Below are 24704 nucleotides of genomic sequence, written 5' to 3'. Positions count from 1 at the left end.
TGTGTGTGGCAACATGGATTTTTCGTCACTTTTATGTCAAATTTAGAAAGATTGTACCAGACCTTGTTTCCTGTATGTCATCCTCATGTGATGGAAGGTACCATACAATGGTTCTGCATGTTTTCCGCGCATTATTACTGCCAATCTATTTCCAAAGCACCTTTTCTTAATGATTTTCTGAAGACATTTTTAGCCATGTTTGTGGTATGGCTCTGTGGATGGCATTGTTGGTTGGTCGGCCAAAATACTTTAATCCAGAATAAAATATTTCAATAACTATCAAAGGGATTGCAATGAAATTCTGTGCACAAATGTATGCTCCCTTTAGGATGAATTGTAATAACTTTTTTGATCCCCTGACTTTCATATAGCTCCACCATCAGGTTTTTAATGAGTTTAACACTTTGGTTCACGATTGACCTGCAAAACTATTAACACTTACTTTCTGCTTAATGCTAATTAGCAAATGTCGCAATGCTAACATGCTGAACTAAGATGGTAAACGTGCTAAACTTAAGCATGTTAAGCTTGTCATTGTAAGCATGTTAGCATGCTAACATTAGCATGTAACTATATGCATGTTGTTAAACAAAGCTAATGTCAGTCTGAATGAGGCCTTGGGAAACACGTGGTACCTACCTAAATGCTAACGTCATTATGTTAAAATGCCCGCAGTGACAAGACTAACATGCTGAAGTTTGGCAAACGTAAGTTAAGCATGTTAGCATGCTTATAGAGTATCACTCTAGCATGTCGACTTTAAGTCTGTTGTTGTAAATGGGCTAATTCAGTTGGGTCGGGACCAAGCAGCAATGTCTGGGGCTGAAAAATGAACTTTACAGCAGAAATAAACCGCTTGCTAGGAAAAAACCAAGCCACTCACTTTGAGCTTTATGTTGGCTCTTCAGAAACCCATCAGTGATCTCACTCATCATGTCATGTCCATATTTTATACAGCCTATGTTCAAGACCTCCACAAGGGGTCACATGATAACTGTCTGCAATATGGTTCACAGTTGTTTACAGATGGGGAAAGCAGAAAACAATATATATTTCTGCTACAGAAAGGTATGCTTATTTGCCTCTAATCCTTGCTTTTTGGTGAATTAGTGGAAGATTTTACTGCTCCAGGACTGTAGAAAAATATTCAAATGAAGTGAACTTCTAAGTTGAACTGATCACAACATGTATATCTTTGCGGCCAGTGATGAGGAGTTGCAATGTTTTGTTTGAAGTGGTCACAAGCCAAACAGGCGAGGAACCACTGATTAAAACATGCGAATCAACTTTTATGGTTTGTTAAAGGCAAGGATATTGATCATCGGGGTTAGATTTCCACCTTAAGCTCGAGGTCATCTTTGTGCATGTGTGTGTGTGTGCGCGACATAGATAGATTTGTGTGTCTGAGCAGCAGCCTCTGACTCAGTGTTGAATGGGTCCTGGAGTCACATGGCTACTTGTCAGCAGGCTGGAGGAGGAAACATAATCCTGAGGAGGAAGGTTGCTGCTATCAGTCCGTGCGTGTTGGTCAGAGACAGCACTCAGCCGGCATAGAGACTGGGTCGCACACGATCGTCTCCAACATCTCTAACTCTCGTTTCTTTTGTCTCCCTATTTCTGTTTCCCCCCCTCCCTCTGTTTGTTTTCGCCCTGCACTCTGACCAGCCCCGGGTCTCTCTTCTCAGCAGAGTTCAGAATTGCACTACCATGTCTGCGGTGGCTTCTCTGCTGTGAGCACACAAAGGTACAGTAGACTCATGGATATCTTTTTTTTTTTTTGTATTTCTTGATCAGTTGTCATGTTTTCAAGTTGTCTCATTTGTCAGAATGCCACTTTATATGGCTTGTCGTTTGTGTGTTTAATTCATTGTTTATCAGATAATCCTTAATAATTTATGGATTAGTCTTTAACTAGGTGAACCAGAGGCGTTGTTTGCCAGGTCTAGTCAAACTTTAGATTCTTTAAGATTCTTCCTGTTGGTGTCTCAAGCTTGAACAACCACAGCAGGAACAACTGTAAACAAATCCTGCTTAGTCCCACAGGTTACACAGCGGAAAAAAGGCCTCTAACAGGGCACTTTGAGCCCACTTGAGTTTTTAGTAGCACAAACATGCTTTTCCACTCTTAAAAATCCTAAATTAGAGCCTTTAAAGGCAATGTCTGTGGGAAGTGATGGCCCTCTAAATACTGTGGTCGAATAGGAGTTGACCATTCATAGCTACAAATACAGACCTTACACTATTTTCCTCATGTCTCTTTGTTTTCTTAAACCACTCTCTGTTCAACCTCATTGTTATCATGTCACGCACATTTTATTCCACATCAGAGTCTTAACGAGCCGATAACGCTGTTGATTCTGCAAATTCATAGCAGTGTTCAGAATGTTATAGCATGTTATTGTGTTAGATAAAACATTAAGGCCAAGAATTATCTTCACGTAACTTGGAACACAATCAGTGTTCAGGGGGGAAAAAGTCTTGAAACACGCATCGTCTGCTAAAAGGAAGCCAGTGAATCACACACTGTCTTGTTTTTTTGCAAACCTAGTTCTCTAATCTAATGAAACCTTAAACCGCTTCTTTCCTCCCTGTCATTGTCCTGCTTTTATAAGTACAGGCCTGTGTGTCGCTTGAGGTTTGGACATTGTGATCAAGCTGCTATTTCTGGACAGGCGTTCTTTTTTTTTTTATTGGCAGTTCACATATTTTATTGAACTGTTCTTTAATTATGCCTTTTTTTGATAGCATTTGTTGATGAACATGCAGTCTGTGGTCGACACTCGCGTGCCAACCTGCCTCGATTGAAGCCGGGCCTGTCCGGGTGTCCTGCCATGAGGGCTTGTGTCGTGAGTTCGAGTCTGGCTCATAACCTATGTCCCGTCGTCTGACTGTCTCGCTCCTCTCCCTTAACGTCATTATGAGCAGGGAAATAATTTTGACCCTTTGTGTCTGTCTTTAACCCCAAAGGTCTCATGAGATTACAGTGAAAGATGTTGAACTAAATTAAATGAAATATAGATCTTTGCCATTTTTGAGATGGTTGATGTGCTGTCTCATCACTCCTCCAGGATCCTAATGTAGAGCTGCTCCTTTCTTTAAGGGGAGACACCCCATGCACTGGTCAATTTGCATGGGTCGTCTAATGTCGTCTTCTTTCAGACTAGTGGATAAAAAACATCCAATGCACATTAAGGGGTTTACTTTATTACAGTTTTCTAACTTTCCAGTTTTATTTCAGAGGGGTTCCTTCATATTTCATTCATAGCCAGATTCTACAACATTGTATTCCTAAAAACATAGCGGACATAGATTTAAAAAAAAACAATCGGCTTCCATTATTTTCTGATTTAAGGAGTGATAAAAACGTATATCCCCAATCCCCTACGTAAAGACCTTTGACTCTAATATGTCAATGAAATGAAACAATTCTGAACCTGGCTTTATCCAATGTTCGCTATGTTTGTAAATGAGCTCATATTTCATTAGATCATCATCGTTTCCATATTGAAACCTAAAATTTCAGGAAGGTTCAGGTTCAGGATGATATCTATTAGTTAAAAATGTGACCCTATTCACCTGTAGATTCTCCCCTAAAGAAAAACCTGCAGCGTATTAAAAATACCTTAAACTTCTCAAATTATTTTATTCTCCTTTTCTCTCAAAGGTGTCTGTAATATGTTTTATATTCTAAATAGATTTAGGAAAATGCTTTTCCCAGGAAAGGTGAGCAGGTGGCCTTTTTATCAATACTAATTTGAAATTTACAACATACCAAAGAGAAGTTGTCAGGTTTATTTGCACTCTGTGGGAGAGATGAGTCACCACCAAGTGGAAATCACAGATCTTAATAATGACAAAGAAAGCCCTCACATGCTCCTGAGTTATCACCTTTCTCTTCAGAGTTATCTCAAGAGCATGAGTTTGGCATTTGTGCCGCAAATGTAAATTTCAGCCCCGACTGGGTTATCAGTTTAGTCAAAGGAAATGCTAGTTCCTCAGAATCATTGCAGGGTTATTTCAGAAACTGTGAATGGCAGGTTACTCACTATCAGCTGTCAACCAAACAGGAATTATGATGAATTTATACACCAACTGTGGTTGGTTTTTACTTTCTGTAGATAAGTTTCCTCGGTCAACACACTGGACCGGATATATACTGTGCTCTCTGTAGGAGGGAGAAGATGACAGTGAGAGCTTCTTATGCTGTGACAAATGAACCTATAAAGTCACAGGGAAGACACTGAGACATTTTGTTTTCATTTAGATTATCTTTGGAGTATAGGTCCGGTCCAAATGCATGGTTTTTCAGTTAAAGATTTCTAAAGTCTGATATTTTGTACACTAGAAAGAAATCCCAAAGTGCAGTCTTTAATAATTTTTATACATTTACAGCTCCTCCTTACCTTCTTCCTGTTTTCATACGTACTTCCTCCCAGAAGGATACTTTTCCCAAAGCCTTGTGTGCACACATTTGAGGTTGCAGCTAAATCTTGCATGGAAAAATGTGAAGAAGAAAAAATTCCACCCTCATCGTCTTCTTTGAGGTTTTGTCCTTTTTCTGGAAGAGTCTGGGAAGAGATGATGAACTTCTTCCAGGGGAAACAGAGCATTTTGTCCTCACTTCCTCTTGCACCGTCAGCACCGATCCATGTCCTTTCTTGTCTTGTCGGTTATTACGTAAGGACAGCCAGTTCCTTTTTATTCAGTCCTCTGACTGATTTTTGCCTGATTGCAGATCAACACAACGCATTTAGATAACTGAGGGACAAGTTTTTTTTCTTTAAAATCAGATGTTGGCATTATTATTGTTTTCTTCTGATCATTATTGTTATCTATAACATTACAGCCATGCCCTGAGGTAGATTAAGCTGGTTCTCATGCTTTTTGCTCAGGATCCCTGGGCTCTGTAACTTTATCCCTCTGTAGCCTCTTCCACAGTGGTGGGGTCTAGGTTTACTGAGAAAGTAATCTTCAAACACGCCCAAGCCAACTAATAAACTCCTTTATTGCCACTACTGTACAGATTACAATGTCTCAAGTAAAAGTTGCTATGTTATTAACATTTGGCACAGTGTTTACCATTTTGGCAGAGCCAACAAAGAGCGTTGCCAAAATGTTGTGTAGTCTCCTCTGTGTCTCAGTTTCAGCTCTCTTTGGCAGATGATGTCTTTGTTCAATCCATATTTAAATACAAGTTCAACACTGTCAAGCTCCTGAATGCTTCTGCTCTGCATTTAATCTTTTGTCTTTGATTGTGCTTTAATGAAATATACCTCTCAGAAATCGCTTTGCCGTCAACAAGGTCATTGATATGATTGTAGTCAGGCAGCAGGGTGCCTTATCGTTTGTTTGATAGCTGTTGTCTGAGAGCCAGAACGTGATTTCTAACTGTGACACTGAAAAGTGACCCAAAAGACGGCCCCTGGTCTGTTAACAGTGCTACTAGTGAGGAGATTTTGCCAAAAGGCTTAGCTACAATGTCGTAACAACTGTAAATAAAAGAGTTTTGTTGTTTGCTTCAACTGATTTAGATATATCATGTTTTGCAGTACATCCTCAGTGTAATTTGGAATAAACCAACAATAGAACTGGTTCTGGAAGTGACAAATTTTCCCTGATTAATCAATTTTTCGTTCAGTGTATAAAATAGTAGATGACACCTTCAAGTGTCTAGTTTAGGCTGACAAACAGTTTTTAAAGATCTTTATTTCTATTTAAATGACACTTCTTCCCGACAGCATGTTACTTCCGTACTTTATTGTCCTCTCGAAGTGCATCCCCGTTGACTTTTTGTCTCTGCAAAGCTCTGCTGGCTGTTTTTGTCGGCTGCTCTGGTTGACTGAATTCTGATTACCTTTTGGATTCCTGTGGTTGCGTGTCGTACGACGGGGACCGGAGAGTGACGGAGGTTAGCTGAGGCACGTGCCGTCGCTTATCAACGGGTCCTCTGCACAGTAGCACTCTGTTATCTGTCTCTTATCTGACTCTAATGGTTAATAACCTTGAATGGCGGTGAGGAAGTGCTGCAGGGCTTGAAATCAAGAATCATAGAAATGAAGGAAAATAGACGGGGTGTCACTATTTGTAAAATAACTTTTTTGGCATTTACTACTGCTGCCATTGTGGCTGTCATGCCTCAGGTACAATGTCCTTTTTCAGTGTTTCCACTTCATCATAAAAGCGACATTCAGTTGAGGCCACCTGTGTTTCTGAAGTGGCTCTGGGCACTCAAAGGCACTTGAGGGGCTTCCAGGAAATCCTGAAACTGTTGATTGGTCCTTAGTGTTGTTCTCCAGTGAAGCATGCTGGCTTTGCACTTCAGAATATGCAACAAAAAAAGAAGTCAGCACTTTATGAGGTTAAAGTGCACAGTAGCTGTGAGTATGGTGGAATGTTCACGTTTTTAGTGCAAAGCTACGCTATGTGCGAGTAAAGCATCACTGAACTGCAAGCATGGCGGAAAATCTTTGTATTGTTCCAGTTTTAGAGGAGAAAGAAACATAATCTGAAAAAAGTCTTTGGTTGCAAATATTTGGCAGGCAATAACTGTGAGCTGTGACCCATAGATATCAGCAAACACTTTGGTACATATCCTTCCTGGTGATGCTTGCCTGTGCGGCAGAAATTTTCACGCATTTGTTAGTTTCAATTTTGCCTCAGTTGCACAGTACGTGCAGGTTAGGTGATGACACGGTCCTCTGTTTTTTCCCTTGCACAACATATTTTTGTCTGTTTAGGGTTATATTCCTGCTGAAATGTCCTAAAAGGACACTATAAGAAGGCTTTCAAGTCTGCACTGCTTGTCCAATATAAATATAAAATCACCACTTTAACTTCATATTCATTGTTTCATTTCTAATCGAATGTTCTGCAGTAAAGAGACAAAACAATTAAAACACACACCTGTTATTGTTCATATTCAGGGATTACTGGCCTACAGCTACAGTATTTCAGCGCCTTGTTTACCTCATGTTATAAACCTCCAGCTTCATCTGCACTAACCCCCCGGATCTGTATCTGTCTCCAGGTTATGCTGCCCAAAAGCTGTCTGAGTCCCAGTGAGAAAGAGAAGGGCTAAAGCCGCACCAATCCAGACCAGCTTTCCAGAGCCTCTCCAGCAGCGACTCCACTGTGGAGCCATGAGCAACCCCAGCACTTCCAACCAGATTACAGATGCAGTGGCATCGGTTATTCACAGTGTAAGTCCACACGAGCGCATACTGAAAAGCCCCAGTCTTCCTGTCAGGTCAGGCTCCAGCTCGGTCGGCCACATGATGTAACGCATGAGGCAGAGGTGGTCACCCTGGTGATAAACAAGGTTAAATTCTATCCAAGAGAAGGCCACGCTCACAATTAGCAGTTTATTGTCTTTTCATGCATGACAGTGTAGCTATTCAGCGCGTAACTTTCCTCTACTTCATTGCATATTCTCACTGTGCTGGATTTATGCTGCATCATCTCCCCTCTGTCCTCTCTGGCATCAGAGAGTGTATTTTGGACAGTGCTGTTCCTTTCAGAGTTGTGTGTACAGATCTAGTCACATTCTAGAGCCAATTTCCTGGCAACATACAGTATTTCTGACTGCAAAAATTTCATTAGAGCACTGGAGAACGTCAACGGTTCCACAACCGAAACGGTTTCCTTCCTCTTTTCTTTAAGTCGATGGGTTGCCAGTGTTGGAAACATTAAAATAATGTAGGCACATAATGAAAAAACATTATTGCATGGCTGCCGGTGGGACTGATGTGATAAACATGCTGCCCAGAGGGCATCTGGTCAGCAGCCAAAGAAAGCTGCATTCCCAACTTGAGAGGTTCTCAACAAGTTAATCTTAGGATGATTAAGATGCTGCGGCAGAAAATATAACAAGCTTAAAGAACAAATCCACCCATGATTAACCTCATCGAGATATTAGATATCAGTGTCCAATGGTTAGTGATTTCCAGGAATTATGAGGATTGCATCTTTTATTACTGAATCACCCACTGTCCTCAACCTTTCTCATATTCTCATGAGTTAAGGATTTCTACTTACCCAGAAAATCTTTCAACGCACAAACTGAAGTTTCCTTAGCTGTGGGTTGAATGTGTAGGTGAGTGGAAATGGTGATGTTTATAGTGCAGTTGGAGCAAAGGAAAAGCAATAGCAGAGATTTTCCACTCTGCAAGGCCACTTCTTACAGACTTCTGTTGAGGTTTAAACTTTTATCGTACTTTAAGATCACGTTCAAACTGGCTTTTAGACTCACTGTGTTCATTTGGCAGCACCAGAGGTGCAGCGCTCCTCACTGCAACACCAAAGTAGGAAATGCCAACTTTCCCTTAGCTTTGCATTTTTGTCACTATGCTGTCAGCTCCTTTCTTTTCCAGTGTTGCAAAACTGTGTGACAACCCCTGCATCCACCTGCATGCAATCCAGACATAAACAACATCAGTGCTATCCAAGTTTGAAATCGAAACCCACCTGTGTGGGCGTAGAATGCAGAGTATTTAGGAGGTGGAAGTGGATATATGACACTTAACTACTGATCCTTGAAAGACGTGCGGAGAGACAGAGAGGCCATCGGTTTAACTACCTCTCATATTTCGTTTTACCATTTGGATTGTGTTGTTTCCAGACAGGACAGACAGTCAAGAACAAATGATGTCATTAAATAGTACAAAAAAAAATAAATATTAGTGCCTCCACATCTTATCCGTAACAACAAAACTCCAGCACCTTCATCCTCCCACTGACCCACACACCTTGTTGCAAAAAGCATAAAAAGCTCGTTAAAATGTATACTAAATAAATAAATGCATACTTTGTAAGGAAAAGATATCTGCTCAAAATAAACACTTTCTGTCAAGATAACAACAATAATTGTATCATGGTCATGTTCAAACAGCACAAAACAATCTTTACCCATGTCCTGTCTCGTAACATCGCTAAACACTATTAATTAAACACCTCCAATTTTTATCCAAAGCAACACATTTATCTGATTCAGTGTATAGAATAGAATATAATGCATACAAATATTAAACATAAACATCACTCTTTCAGTTACTATATTTCCATTATTTGGTCTCCAAACAGATTTGTCGTATGTGCATTGCCCCACGTCAAAAATCAAAATGTTGTTTTTAAACAAGATAAAACTAATAAGATTACTCTCTCTCTCTCTCTGCAGAACATGATGCAAAAGCTGCATCCCCCCTTTTTAAAAAAAAAACTTTTAGCCACCTTCATCTCTTATTTTTCTGTTTAAGGTTTAGAATGACATCCTTAAATATATTCTGTCAAACCTGTTCAGAAGCAGCATTTCTTTATAGCCAGTAAGACAGTTAACATCCATAAAACATAATATGACCTGGCCGTGATAAGACTCAGCAGCATGTCGCCTGATGACCAAGAAGCTCACTGAAGATAGGAGTGTTTGCGGTGTGACGATGCCTCAGCAGTTATTGGCTCACACTCTGCCAAGTTAATTATTATCTCCTCAACAATGTGTGTGTTTGTGTGCGCATGTGTGGTCAGGGAGAGTTCAGATAATCCTGTTTGGATTTTTAAGGGCGAACGTTGTGAAACTAAGTAATGTCTTCTTCCTACCCTGGTGATCTGCCCTGGTCACGTGACAAGGGCTATCTGTAATGGAAACAGGTTGTCTTCCATAGAAGTGGCAGACGTCTCTGGCTTTTACTTTTGACACCAAATATAGCTATTTTTTATATATATTTATAAATATATATATCTTTTAGGCTGCAGCAACACATCTGTGTGTGATGTGATGGACTATCTGTATTCATTAAAGGTGAGTTTGTTTAGTAGAAGTAGTTTTTTTAAAAGAGGACTCAACACAACGTGGCGTATTTCTGTGTGATGTTAAGTCTTCTTCTTATCATTCCCAGTCAGTCATTACACATGATCCTACGTTGGGCAAATACAGATTTTCTAAGCTCATATGTAGACTGACTTTCTTCTTCTGACTTCTTGACGCTCTTTAGGTGAATGTAACCTCAACACAAACTCTGCAGCTGGTTAATGTTCAGTCTAGTTCTTGTGTGTTTGAGACACACTTTTTTACTTTGTCAACAGCTCATTGATTTTTCTCAAGCATTAGAAATTCAAGGTAATAATTACAACCTAACGTCACTGGTTACAGATCATCGCCCCTCTGGTGTCAGCAGGTGGATTACAAAAGGCTTCTCGACAGGGGAGCACTGTGTGTATTTCAATTGGTTTTCTGTTAATTAAGAGGAAAAACTAATATGAAGAGACCTACTGTGCTGCTGGCTCAGTTTAAAACGGTTTGCAGTGGTTTGTTTTTGCTTCTCCTCTCTCACAGAAATGTCAGAGGTCAGTGTCAGCGGCAGAGCAGAACCACTGGAGCTGGTAGGGATTCAGTGTCTTGCTTCAGGGGTATTGCAGCAATGCAAACCACTGCTGCATCCGTCAGATAAAAACTGTCTAGAATCTAGATCACTGCTTTCCAACCTATTTGGCTTGTGTCCCTTTCTTGCGGACCCTTTGGGCGGTCTTGATCACCAGGTTGGGACACGGCACATACACACACATATATATATATACACAGACTCAACTTGCTGTCTCCATCCATACATTGTAATAGTGAGCTTTGACATTTCAGTGCAACTGTATCAGTGACTCTCGGTGAGCCGTCAGACCTCCGAAGATCAGATCAGTGGTTCACACCCTCTCCTTCCTATCATGTTTTATTACCTACAGACTTCCTGTGACGTGCATCTGGCAGCTTCTGCAGAATCCCCCCTCGTTCAACAGAGTTTATCAGTTGGGCAACTTCAACTTAGATAAAACTAAGGTGTGAGAACACAGTGACAGGGGGAATTATCTTTCCGTGTGGCTACTGAAAACACTGTTTGATGAAGCAGATGACTGCTTAAAGCTCAATGTCCAGTACAAATATAATGAAACCTTATCACCAGACAGGAAGCAAAAACGAATTGGAGACATGTTTTCCACTCTCTCACCATCTGGAGGCTCTCTTGATGAAATTCTATATGACGTAGATATTTGTATTTGATTTTAAGCAGTGCACACATGCCTGTTAATATATGATGTAACAGCAAGTTTGGGAAAATCGCCACTTGCATAATACGAAATTGGCTGGACACAGTTGGCTGAGGGCAAAACTGGGTTACAACTCACATGCTGTCATAAAATAATTAGAAACTCGGAGCATATTATGCACGCAGATCTCCTTGCAGACTCATGTTAAGTTATGTAGGAATTCAGTGACTCATCAGCCACCCGGCGCGACATGATCACTGCAACATCCGCAGCCCATCTCCCCCCTTTACCCTCCAAATGCTGACAGTGCGGGATTTGAGCCTACTTCACGACACAGATAATCTCTTCTGCAGCCTCCACACACAGTCGAGTGTCCGTCTCTTACACAACACAACCACCGCACATGCTTTTTAAAACTATGTTGCTTCACAAGATGAAATATTGAAAAGCTAATTCATTCTCGCGTATCACCAAATGTAGATACATTTTAGCTAAAAGACAAGAACATTAGATTACTTTAGTTTGTTTTTTTCCTGCGGTCTGACGCTGATGTTCCTGCTGCCAAGTGTGACTCATTTGTGCTAAACTTTTCCACCTTTCACTCCAAGCTGAAATGTCTCACCAACTATTGGATGGATTGCCATGAACTTTGGTACAGACATTCATGTACCCCGCAGATCTCTTAATCACCCATATAGCGCCATCATCAGGTCAAATGTTTTATTTGTCCAGCACTTTAGTTTATGACAAAGTACCTGCAAAAACTAATTGGATTCCCATCAGTTTCAGCTGCACTATTTCTTGCTAATGAGCAAACATTAGCATGTTAACACACTGAGCTAAGATGAAAACTAATACATTATACCTACAAAAAAAGAATTGAATGGCAATTTAGTATTGTCACTGTGAGCATGTTGGCAGCAGACGTTAGCATTTAGCTAACACGACTGCCTCAGAGCTGCTAGCATGGCTTGTTTACCGGCATTTGCTTGACTCTTATTTGGCAAAAAAGTATAAAATAGTATAAAGTATAAGCAAAAAAGCAAAAATATGACCTTTGTTTGCTTTTCTCATTTCCAGCACTGTCTATTGTGCCCAATAAATTTCTCCTGCTTTGCACAGGTTATAAGGTGTAGCATTTCATATACACGGTGGTAAATTCTCGTGTGCAGCGGTTGCTAATTCCCATAATTGGACATAAATTCAAATTGTATTGTTTTATTGAGATCTAATTGATTGATAAAACAAGATCAGTGGCACTTTTATCAAGAATGGTGAAAATATTCTTGTTGAAAGGTACCAACATGTCTTCACTAATGCATTTCAGCTTTAAGACTGAAATTGAAGATTTTTGCTCGCGTTTTACCGCTCTATGCGCCTCACGTTTTTAAGGAGTGCCCTGAATGCCTCGAGTTGAATTTTTTTTTAACTGAACACAACTTGCCTGACATCATTTGCGTTTTTTACCATTGTCCAGTTGGATGAATTGAGAGGGCGTGCCTTCTGTAATTAAAAAAAATATGCAGCAGGCTGCAAAAAGTTCAATACACAGCTGCTTTTATTGAATGAATTGCTAACTTAAGTGTTTTTGTTAAGCTGTCAAATGATCAACCACAAATGTGTTTCAGTCATTTTCCATGTAGAAAATCATCATTGGTGGTTTCCCCCCGCTGGTACACAGAGCATTGTAATCTCATTTCATTCCAGCCTGTTACTTAACATGACTTCTGTCAATATTAGCCATAAAAAAATGCATCCTTTTGAAAACGGCAATATGTTTAGTTCCTATGCCTTTACATTGCCCTTCAAGAGAACCTCAGTCAATATTTAGGCTTCATGTGTCAAAGTTAAAATGTGGAGATGAATGTCAACGTGAGGGTTTTGTTCCCGGCTGTTCAAACACGGCTTGTCCTTTCAGGCAGCATTTGTCCTCAAAGCGAGAACGAGAGTCTTGTTTATTCAGCCCTGGCACAATGGGCAGACTGGTGAAGGTGGCAGGTTGGCCGATAGGGCTCTGATTAGGGCATCACGAGGCTTTGATAAGCAGGGGGAGAGGGATGTCTCCCGCCTGCAGTCCTTAATAGAGGTGTCGAGGGTCAGAGCTCCAGTTTTGTCATGGTGGAGGGCAGTGACGCTTGTTGCCACTAAAACGCTGATTTCATTAAAGCTCACGTTGCCATGAGCGAGGTAAGTCGCTGAACCTCTTAGTCAAAGTTTCCTTCGTTGTCTGGTCAGTTTTTTGTTTTTACTCGGCTCCCTCGACTTGTTTTTGCACATGGTTTCGGTTGTGGAAAATTCTCTCACCTCTTTGAGAATCCCTCACACATCTCTCTCACCTCTAGGGATTCACTGTGAAACCGTGATATGAATGAGAGCTCTGTAAAAATAAACTCCTGGATAGTGTAGCAGCACACATCTGGACAGGATATGTGTACTTAGGGTTTTTGGATTGGACATCTTATTGAATATTGGAAGTATTGTGATAGTAATTGGGACATGCGGTGATGCCTAATACAGAAATTAAAAGGTTTTCTTTTCAATTTTTGACATGTTTTAAACGAAAGTGTTGCAGCAAAAACTGTTGACTAGCTTTAACTTTATGATGCTACTCCATTATACTGTCTTTAACTCAAAATGTGGCGTTAAAGAGAGCCACGTTTTTACACTTTTAAGCATTAGAAATCTGCTCTGCTGAAATGTTGCTTTGATGTGCTCAGTTGTCTCTGGCAGTTCAATTCTGCAGGTCACATATCGTTTGTTGACTCCCTTTTTTGAGACTCTTGTTGATCTGTCATGAAAAGATATATGTGGAATTGAACCTTGGGCCAATATTGAATGTGTGCCTAACAGTTTGACCTGTCTCTCCTTTTTCTTTTTACTCCTAAGTGTCAGCTTGTCCACAGTTCAGTGCAGGGCTCTCTGCTTCTGTCACCTGTGTGTGGCATGTTAAAACAGGTCATAGTAATACCTTGCACGGTAATGCGGGTCATGGGAATCGGTTTTTCACACCGTCTGTGGACATGCCCTAATCCATGAACATCTGGAGAGTTATAAGTGTAATTAATTCAGGAAGAAGTCTTGAGTTTTCCTTTTTTTTCTCAGTTTTCTTGTCTCGATGGGCTTGATGCAAGTGGAACAAACGAAGTGGAAAAACTGATGTACATCATGCGTTTAAGTTGCTGTCATTCTGGATGTAATGTGCGGGTTGAAAGAGTTGATTTGATTTAGTAGTGTTTCCAGTTTTGATGCAGTCTGCAGCACTTTTTGAAATACAAAACATTTGCAGTGTTGAAAAAAGCATTCCTTTACTTGAGTGAATGTACTGATACCACAGTGTAACAAGTACAAGTTCTTAAATAAATATGATAATATCATCAGCAAAATGTGCTACAATTATCAAAACTAAAAGTGCTCACTGCAGAAAAATGGACCCTGGAGAATCTTTGCATGTATTTTATACATTTATTTAGTGTATCTTCATGCAAAATCTTAATCTGAAAGGTAACAGTTCATTATAGATGTCACATAAGTGTAGTAGAATAAAAAGTATTATACATTTCAGTGCATTTGCATACTCTTTAAGCAGTCTGCTCTGCATACGCTGATCAAAGGTGTAGCAGGAGCTGCAGGTGGGAGAATAGTCATCTTTCTGTTGTTCCCTGCAGCCCTGGAGAAAACTTTATATACGATTGACATTTTGGGCACCCTGAGAACCATTTGTGGGAGCATCATATGACTTGTGGCCCCTGGGTTTTGCCACAGGAAGGGTCCGCTGCAGGGTCTGAGGCACCTGCACGTAAGTCATGGCAACATTTACTTTGCCGGTGAGCACGATCACGTTAGACGGAGTAGATCCACTTGCTTATCACAACATCCCACCGGCAGAGCAGGACGCAGCAGGGCACGGTATCCCGCTGCAAGAAAACAGATCTCTTATCACCCACATGACCCCTGTCATACCACAGCGTGGAAAAGAGAGTAACTGATCAAAGGTTATGGCTATTGTTTCCAATTTAAGGCACATTTTCAGGAAGGTTTGCATGAGAGGACTCCTCATATGATGTCCTGACTGTGGAGTATTTGCAGAACCATTACCCCCTCTGGTGTTGGTTTGAGAGAAAGGAATTACATACTGTCTCAAAAATCCATGCTACGTACTGATTCTAGGCAGGCTTTGAGTATGTGAGTGTCAATGTGCTGACTAAAAAAAACCAGTGTCTTTTGAAAGCACAAAAGAAAAGTAAGAGCTTATCACAGCTGGAAAGCATGAACAGAAGATTGAGGACGGGGACAATACGGTCCAGAAACACCCAAAAAGATGAAAATGAGTGATGTCTTTTTATGGAAAAATATGTTGCTGTCTCTTTTCCAACAGCATTGTAAAGTTGCAGTTTAATTGCCTTTGCATGGCTCACATATGGCATCATTTCCTGTTGGTATGAAACTGTTCAGTATGTTGATTTCTCCTATAGAAACTGAACTCTAAAGATTAGTATGTAAGTGTATATACTGTGTACAGATAGTATGTAGTAAGGATTTGGGACAGAGTTGCAGTATAGGCTTTATTTCTTTATATTTACTTAAACAGACTTTGGAAAAAGGACAATTTGAAAATGAACTTCTGCAATGAAATAAACTACTTTTATTAGAAACAGAAGAATTAAGATTTAGTCTTACATTAATGCATTAGATTATTTGACTGCAATGTTTTATTTATAAATTGGATCTCCAAAATTCTGACAAACTGATTGATTTTTATATGTTTAAAAATGTTTGTCTTTAATTTAAAAGTTAATTTGTTGTGTTGCAGCCAGAGGGTCTTGCTGCCTCGTCGCAACACGGGCCACCGCACCCCGAAGAGGATGATGATGGGGACCTGAACAAAGCCTTGGGCGTCCAGCGCTTCCAGCAGATCCTCAGCCCAGCCGCTGTCGTCCCTGATGAACAGCACCACACCTACCATGAGGAGGACATCGAATGTAAGCAGTCATTGTTGTTTAATGCGTTTAAACATTCAGCAAGCCAGGAAAAAACTTGAAATGAAAGTAGCTCCTATTTCCTCCTACAGACCACCGTCACTCCTCTCACCACATCCACCGACCTCTGTCCAAACTGCCCTCCGACGGCCGCAGGAAGAAGAGCAACAAGAAAAGGAGAAAGGACAAAGATCACAAAAGCAGCCATGTTCCCAGCAGTGGCCCTATAGAGGAGGGGGAGGATGAAGAGGAAGAGGAGGATGAGGGGACAGAGACGACTTCTGCTCCTTCTGATTCGGAGAGAGCCAAAGATGTGGAGGTAATCGTTTGTGTTCGTACTAATCTTCAAGGGAATTTAGGAGTTAATCAAGATTCTTTGATACTGAATTTGGGAGTATAAATATTCTAATAATGTATTGGACAAAGTCTTTGAGGCTCATATTGTTATTATTTAAATGTTTGTACAAAAACTAGTATGATATAACATATATATTATATAGTATAATTGCTCTTTTTGTCTATAGAACGTCAGAAAATAGTGACATTTTTTTCTTTTGAGTCCTAAAAGTGAAACCCAAAAGTATCCCATTTATTGTAATGTAAAGAAAGAAAAATCTGCTTTGAAAATCATTCTGTTTTCAAAATGGTTTCTGACCATTTGGTCGATCTGCAAATCGACATAAATACACATTTTCAGCAAGTATCCTTTATGCTTTCCTTCAAGTGTTTCAAAGTTACACCATGAATATATGATGGATCTATGAAATCCAGCAGCTTTAGAGTTTGTCAAGAATGAACCTGATACAATATGTCACGATGAGACTTCCTCGAGCACTTTTCACTTTATGTTCCTTAATTCTATTTTTAACCGTGATAAATATAGTTTATTATAGTGTCCAGTTAAACGGAGAGTACCTGTTAATGCAGATGTAAATGGGTCACAGCGACCTTTACTGTCCGATATGACTTGCATTTGTGGGTAAACGAGCATTCAGGAATGTGCTGCCGTACAAACGGCTCTAGTTCAAGCTCACTAACTGTTGTATCATTACCATATTTTCCTCTATGAATTTTTCAGTGTAGTCTTAATCATTCATCAGTGGGTTTCATGTTTGGACGTTGATAAACTTGTTTTTCTTTAATGTGACAGTTTTTTTTTTTTTATCTCTGTTTATCTTTTGTGTCTGGTAGTCCTTCAGCTTTCACTTGTTTGTATCTTTTTATTTGCAGCAGTTTAAATATATTTCACAAAAGAATACAAACCTCAACAAAACATGTAAACCAAGTAAGTTATATACATTTCTTGGTCTGCTGACTTAGCTAAACTAATATAATGTAATGGATAAATGTAAAAACAATATAGACGACACTTTTGTCCAAACCGACTTACAATAAGTGCATTTGAACGCGAAGATACCACCAAAAATTTGTAAGAATCATGCAACTATGTAAAAGTCATTAAATAAGCAATAGGGCTACCAGTGCTAGATTTTAAAAACAACAGATAGAGAAAGGCTGTTCTTTTCATGGGCCAAGAAATCCAGATCCTTACTCCTCAAAGAAAACATCAGTTTCTCATCACATAAATGTATTTTACTTTATCCATTCATTGTTTTAAGACTGTGGAAACGTGATCAGGTAGATAGCTTCTTTATATTTCCTTTAGATATTAGTCCCTGGTTTATACAGTAAATATATAAATGAAGCTGTTTTCATTTGGCTCATATACCCTTTGTTTCCCCACCGTTTTAATCTGAAGTGACCGGTTTGAATCTTTACAATAAGCTGTGCCCCCGCGCTGTATCCCCTCCACAGTTCTTTCTTTCGGAAGAAGACCAAGAGGCCAAGCGGGACAAAGAGAGCCCTCAGTCGCCTCGTGAGCTGGATATCGTGCCACAGTCTGGGATGGGAGCAGATTCTGAAGATGCAACTTCCTCTGAGTGAGTCTAGTGGACTAAAAATAAAGGGGGCTGTGAGCGACTATGCTTTAACCCTGCTGTGATGATTGCATGTTTTTGCCATGTTGCTGAAATCGTCTCGAAGACGTTGTGATTGGGTGAGACAGCTCGGGCACACTGTTTGATTGGCCAGTGAGGGACACGCTGTGCGTTACCATGTCTCAGGCATCCAGTGGGCCTGCTGGGCATGATCTGATGGACCCAAGTAATCCTCCACAGAGACCCATATATCACCTGTCGCTATAGACGACACCGCACACCTCAGCAGCCCCAGGCTCCGTCTCTGACATTTACTGTTCCACTTCATGAGAGTCTGATATCTGCTGGGATAAAGCTGCGTACATGCACCTTTTTCTTGTTTTCAGTCGATTGAAGAACAACCTAATAATAATAACAGCGGATTTGTTTTTGTAAATAAGTGAAAAGTTATTTTTCACAGTCTTGAAATGCTGTGGACAACAGACATTTAAAGGACGGTGAGTTTATTTAGTTTATTTCATTGCTTTGAAGGGTTTGTATTGTCCGAGCGTGTTTTCCCGCCGCATCGATGGACTATTTCATGGCTTTTTTCTGGATTTACATTTAAGCTGAGAGATGCAAGCATATTTTATTAGGAGCAGCATTAGTGGGGGCTAACACATGAAAACTAAAGTATTCCTGTCACAACCCAGTCACCTAGTATCAGGGGGAAAAAAGCAATGGATTATAAAGGGAGAGCAGTAGAGGAGAAATGTTTGTGGTTCAGTAGCAATAACTTGGTGGAAAAAAGTATTCTTTAAGTGTGTTTGTATGTTATGTTTGTAAGTATTTTGTCTATGCTTTCATCTTCACATATACAATGTTCTTTAGGAAAATGTTTGCTCAATTAAACAACAATAACCACCAAAACAACCGTTCTTTCTTTACAACATTGTCTTGTTTTTCTCCGTTTATCCAGTAAGCCGGCCTCTTCCGACGCTTCCAGCCCCTCTCCCCAGTTAGCGCCACCTGAACACATACCACTGGCCCGGGTGTCCAGTCGCGGCTACGACCTGCAAGAGCGCAGACGCACAGGCAACATGACGGGCGCTGAGCAGGCCAAGTACCAGCGCATCCCCACCGACGAGAGCGAGGCTCAGACGCTGGCCTCCGCTGACCTGGACGGTATCAAGAGTGAGTACAGAGGAATTCTCACTTGGCAGGTTTTGTGTCGGTTGACTATTTTATTTTCTCTCTGTTTTGTTTGCTTTTGTGGTGTTATTAATGTTCAGTCAAGTTTCAAGTTCGCAGTGAAATAAATGTTAGAAAGTTGGAATATGTCAGTCTTGTAAATTGTGGTCAAAGTGATCAAATAAGCTGATTGCAACAGGTTTCAATTTAAAGAATATTAATAACATGTATGTCACAAACATTGGGAACAGTAGTAGTGTAGTTTTACATAATTTGAACATGATTATTAATGAAGGATAAAGGTGAGAGAGGAAAACCAACCAATTTCCATTCAGATACATAATCCATTTGATCCACCTGGAAATAGATGAGTTTCATCACATGGATCTCATCTCCTGTATCTGCTGTAGGAGGATCAACTTGTAACTATTAAAGAGAAATACCTTTTTTTTCCTTCAGCATGTGTAGCGGACTGATGGTGTTTCGTGTGTATTTTTTAGGCCGTCAACCTCCCAGTATTTATAAATGAATCGCCTCTCAATTGTTGTTGCACGATTAGACAGCAACAACAATGAAATATTGGATTTGTTGACGCTTAGATTCCTCCAGAAGCATCAGTGCGAGGGTGGGGGGGCCACCTCCAGTCCCTATTACATTGCAGGTGGCTCCCCCGCTGCCCTGTGACGTTCCCGGCCCTCGGCCCCAGCGTGGGGTTGTGTTCAGGGCCGGGGAGATTTACGTCAGGGAGCCGACCCCTCAGCAGAGAGCAGCAGCTTATCAGAGAGTGTGGCAGACAGGCTCACATTATTAAATTAGCTGTTCCCGCTGTCAGCTGAGGCCCCTGGACTCAGGCCCGAGACAACATGGTGGCTAATTGTGAAACCTGGATCTCGGTTCATAACCTTCAATCATTAGTGGAATGAAACAAGGGGAAGAGTTAAGTGGACTCGAAGGTAAAATAAAGAGGCTGTTGATGGAGGTATGGGCTTGACATTGTCCAGATATTTGGTCGTTATGGGGCTTAGTGACACAGAGTCGAGCCTCCCAACAGCTTCATCACCACTTATTATTCTCTGTCTCTTCTTTTATCTGCTTGCCGCCACCGTAAATCGTCCTGGGAAAGTGTCTCTGTCTCTGGCTGCTGCTCAACAATAGGAATTATTAGATCACTGTCCCTCCCCTTTTGTCCGACCTGAGCAAATTAACACCTCTGCTCACTGATGCATTCTGATAGTTTCAGCAGGGTCAGGCGCCGGTCAAGAAGTGGCAACTTTTTCCGATTTGTCAAAAAAAAGTTGCACGCCCTGGTTGAGGGCGTCACGTAGTCCAGACGGCTGTGCCAGCACTGACCCTATACGCCCACCATAAATCCTCCTCTTCCTTCAAGAGCTGCATTCCAGCCAGGCCTTATTTTACTCCAGGGTCCATCCCAAACCTCACTCAGAATATCATGGAGCAACTTGACAATGCGTCCTCAGTAAAAGTTGAAGTAAAGCTGGAATGAGAAGGATAGCAGCTGAAAATGCCTGTTTTTTACATGATGAGTTGAAACATTGATGAAGAACCCTAAAAGCATCACCGTCTATGTCATAGGACATACATGCTCTGGTAAAGGTAAGGCAGTCGATATTTTCACTTATTTCTTCACCTGTAAAATAATTATTTTCTAATATAATGGGGTAGGGGGGGGGGGGGTTTGGAGCATAGTTCAGGCGCTCGTTGCAGTTTTTGCTTACTATTTTCTGCGTCTTAGTTGAATGAATCAGTAGGGTTTCTTGTCTGTGCCACCCAGTGTCTCTCTCCACATCTTTTTCAGTGCCTGGTGTGATGCCAGCCTGAGTAACCCTACTCCCTGGCGAGGGACCACAGAAACAAAAGCAAAGTGGCCTAGCAGTCTGTGACTTGGTGGGCTGAGATCTGAACTCGGGATGCACGGTCAACATATGCATGCCGAGGGCTGCAAAAGCATAAAATAAGACTGTAAAATCATGCAGTCTATGTGCTGTGCTGGGATCTGATCTCCAGTAGCTCTCTGAAGTTTAAAGTCGTTGCCCATCCTTCTCTTCTATTCTTTAACACTTCCCACCCTTCTTCTCTCTCTTCTTCTCCACCAGGTCATCGCTTCGAAGATGTTCCCGGCATGCGCAGACACCTGGTCAGAAAGAGCACCAAGGGTCAAGTGGTGCACACCGGCAAGGACCACAAAGAGCCGACCACTCGCAGCCGTAAGCAGGACCGAACCCCGCACGAGGTGAGACATTACAGCACTCGCTCGGCATTCATCACAAGTAAACCAAAGCCAACTTTACTGATTTATGTCCTGTTTTTCAGCCTCATCAGTACCTACGTGTACTTTGGCAAACTTTTAAATACTACTATAAATATCATTACATTGCCTGGGATACTAATGTAAACAACATTATCAATATCAGTTTAAGTGGACACTTAACATATGTAGAATATTTTCACAGCATTACCTTGCCGTCAGACAGACGTGTTTAAGTTTACGCAGGGGGAACTGAAGCCATTATCTATGCTCTCGTCAAAGCCACCAATCTCCTTTGACAAAACTTTTACCTCACAGAATCGATCAGTTAGTTAGCTTGTGTTTTTGTTTGATATTGGTGTCGTTAAAAGGGTAAAGAACTAAGAAAACTTAAAATCAAATTAACTGATCGAGGCAGCGGTAGACCAGCACCTCCTGTGTTCAGCAAAGTGAGATGTTTTTAGAGTCTGGTGGCTTTAAAGAGGGAATGAAACAACTTCAGTTCCCCTCATGTAAACTTATGCAGGACCTTTTTTACAGCACCGTAAAGCAGTAAAGAATGTTCTTAATATAGTAAACTTCAACAAATACTGATTGTTTTTGTTTTATACATGGGCCTTTTTGCAGGTGGCTAAAATATGTTTTGATGCTGCCCCCCTCCTCAGCAGTACATTGCTGAGCTTGCCTGTCCTCCTGCCTGCTTTTTAAACCGTCCTTAAACCGTAGATAAGTAGCTCATCTAACCCAGAACAATTCCTTTAAGATAACTTGTTTCATTCAACCAAAAGTCCTAAAATAAATATAAAAAAGTTGCCAATATTAAAAACTCTAAATCAAAATCTACACTCACTTTAACAGAGTGACATGTTTTGTGTTGCATATTCTAGCAGTGCAAATCATCTAAAAGTCTTATTTCTGCTTTTTAATGTTGTAAATTATTCCTTGTATTACATGTTGTAAAAAGCAGACCAGTATTTACAATAATCAGTATGTCATGCTGTAGTTATATAAAAGAATAAATGAAAAATCTGTTGTTGTTTTTTTTTTGTAAATAACTGACTGGGCTTATTAAATTCAGCTGCAATTTAAGGAAGATTTGGGGTGAAGTTTTCTGTTTTTAAAAATGTAACCATAAATCGTATTAAATCCTGGGAAATGTTTTTGTCTTCCCTCTATCCAACTTTGCACTGTCCCGTCTCTTTTGTGGACGGGACGGGGAGGGAAGGAGACAATTAAAAATGAATGAATGAGTTCTTTCCTTTCACACACGGAAAAGAAAAAAGAGCTTAGGTAACCAGACACTGGCAGCTCCTGAGAGAAGGAAAGCCATGTTTTATTAACGCGCACACACATTCTCATACGCAGCTCTGAGCCCCCGGCAGCCTGGGGTAAACAACAGGTCCCTGTCAGGTGTGTGTGTGTGTTTGATGAGGAAGAGTTACCTGTGGGTGCGTGGCGAAGTGAGGCTCCCGTCCTTTTGTGATGCTGTCAATTGTCTCAGTGTTTGAGTCCTCTCCTGCACCGTCTCTCACTCCTCCAGCCGTTACCGGTGGTTGTTTACCGCTCTGCCTCGCACACCGAAGGTGTCCTGCTGGACATGGACTGCAGTCAAATTGCTCGGTACCAGAAGGTGAGGCTGGGTGACCGGCCAGAGTCAGGTTTGCTCCGTGTGAGCGTGATTTTCCCAGGCATGCAGACGATCTATTAAGGGGGTGTTTTCCAGCAGGTTTTTTGTGTTCATCTCACAGGGAATTGTGACTGACCAGCATGGTGTTCAATTAATAACCTGTTAACAGATATTGAGCTGAAGATTATGATGTCTCCTCCTGACCTTTTAATAAGTTAAACATGTAGGGTCATAACACGGATGAGATTGATCTTTTGTGTGTCGAGTGAATTTCAATAAACCGATAAGTCTGTTTTCTGATGTTGACGCGCAAAAGGCTCCACAAAACTCCACCACTAAATCAAGCGTGAGCATATCAACTGGCCAAATACAAAGTGGCTTTGGCTGTTTTCCACGCATGCTGTTTTGTGTGGAGAGTATGGATGTTCTCCATCTCACCTACACCCGTGTGATGTTGTATCCAGGTGTTTGTGGAGCTGAACGAACTTACTATGGACAAGAACCAGGAGATGCGGTGGAAGGAAACTGCTCGATGGATCAAGTTTGAGGAGGACGTGGAGGAGGAGACCGACCGCTGGGGGAAACCTCACGTGGCCTCGCTGTCTTTCCGCAGTTTGCTCGAGCTCCGGAAGACCATCTCGCACGGTAAGAGATCGAGTTAGCCGTGGACATTTCCTATAAGCAGTTCACAGAGTTCTGAACTCTGTATGTGTGCGTCCACAGGTGCAGTGCTGCTGGACCTGGACCAGAAAACCCTCCCTGGCATCGCCCACCAGGTGGTGGAGCAGATGATCATTTCAGACCAGATCAAAGCTGAGGACCGAGCCAATGTCCTGAGGGCCCTGCTGCTGAAACACAGGTGACCCGCAGCACCAGACTGCAAATAACAAGCAGTGATTCCCCTTTAAGAGGATATTCAGTAACCTGTTGAGGGGATTTCAGCTACACTGATGCATTTGTTTCTTTATTCCAAGAATCTGTCAGAGCCCCCGTTGAGTTCATCAGGCAAAGTTTTACCACAATTTTCTACCTTGTCGTTAATTTTTGTTCGGTGTACACACAGGCTGGAAAGTTATGTTGAAATGGCAGATATCTTGGCACTGGTATCAATTAACAACTCATTAAATGCTCACTGATGTTCTGTATTTTACCGGTCACCAATCTGTGAGTAAGGACCCCTGTAGAGGTAATGCAGTGAAAATATGTTTCCACTATTAAAGGCTGCAAATCAATCATTGCAAGATTATTAAAGACATAAGAAAGGGGAAAACAAGAAATAGCTTATTTTGTCTGACATTCTCTAATTGTAGCTTTTTCCTTTTTTTCTTTTTTTTTGTAAAAAACTGTGAACTCACTACTTTAGGTGAGAAGGAATCAGATCCTTTACATGGATCTAGTCTTAACTATTAGGGGAAATTCTTAGAAAACATAATTTTCCTGGAATTTCACCATCAAGTCTTTCTCCTAGGAAGCTTTATTAACACAGCCCCTGGATTCCAACCATGAACATTTATTTGTTAAACGTCTCGGCAGTGCTTCCAATCATTACAGCGTTCATGCTGACACAGGACTACAGCTTTGACTTTCAAAGCTACTACAAGTTCATACTGTTAGTTCTGAGAATAAACAGCCATCAACAGCCTGACTTTTCTCTCGCTGCTGCTCACTTCCTGCTACTAGGTGGCTTAATGCCTGGTCAC

The 24704-nt window shown here is 41.1% G+C and overlaps 1 protein-coding gene across 1 annotated transcript in view; it reads left to right on the top strand.

Moving 5' to 3' along the window:
- The first annotated feature begins 1559 nt into the window (after nt 1-1559).
- The window catches only part of slc4a2b (solute carrier family 4 member 2b), a 31349-nt gene continuing 8204 nt past the window's right edge, over nt 1560-24704 (top strand). The window contains exons 1-10 of the mRNA XM_083935771.1: nt 1560-1744; nt 7028-7199; nt 15839-16007; nt 16097-16323; nt 17820-17944; nt 18900-19114; nt 21226-21362; nt 22918-23007; nt 23469-23649; nt 23728-23863. Of these exons, the coding sequence (XP_083791897.1) occupies nt 7140-7199; nt 15839-16007; nt 16097-16323; nt 17820-17944; nt 18900-19114; nt 21226-21362; nt 22918-23007; nt 23469-23649; nt 23728-23863 (1340 nt within the window). The 5' untranslated portion in view covers nt 1560-1744; nt 7028-7139. The remainder of the gene's footprint in view (nt 1745-7027; nt 7200-15838; nt 16008-16096; nt 16324-17819; nt 17945-18899; nt 19115-21225; nt 21363-22917; nt 23008-23468; nt 23650-23727; nt 23864-24704) is intronic.

This window comes from Echiichthys vipera (assembly GCF_963691815.1).
Source record: "Echiichthys vipera genome assembly, chromosome: 21".
NCBI lineage: Eukaryota > Metazoa > Chordata > Actinopteri > Perciformes > Trachinidae > Echiichthys > Echiichthys vipera.
The sequence above is the reverse complement of the archived record's forward strand: the minus strand, read 5'-3'. Positions and strand labels throughout refer to the sequence as shown.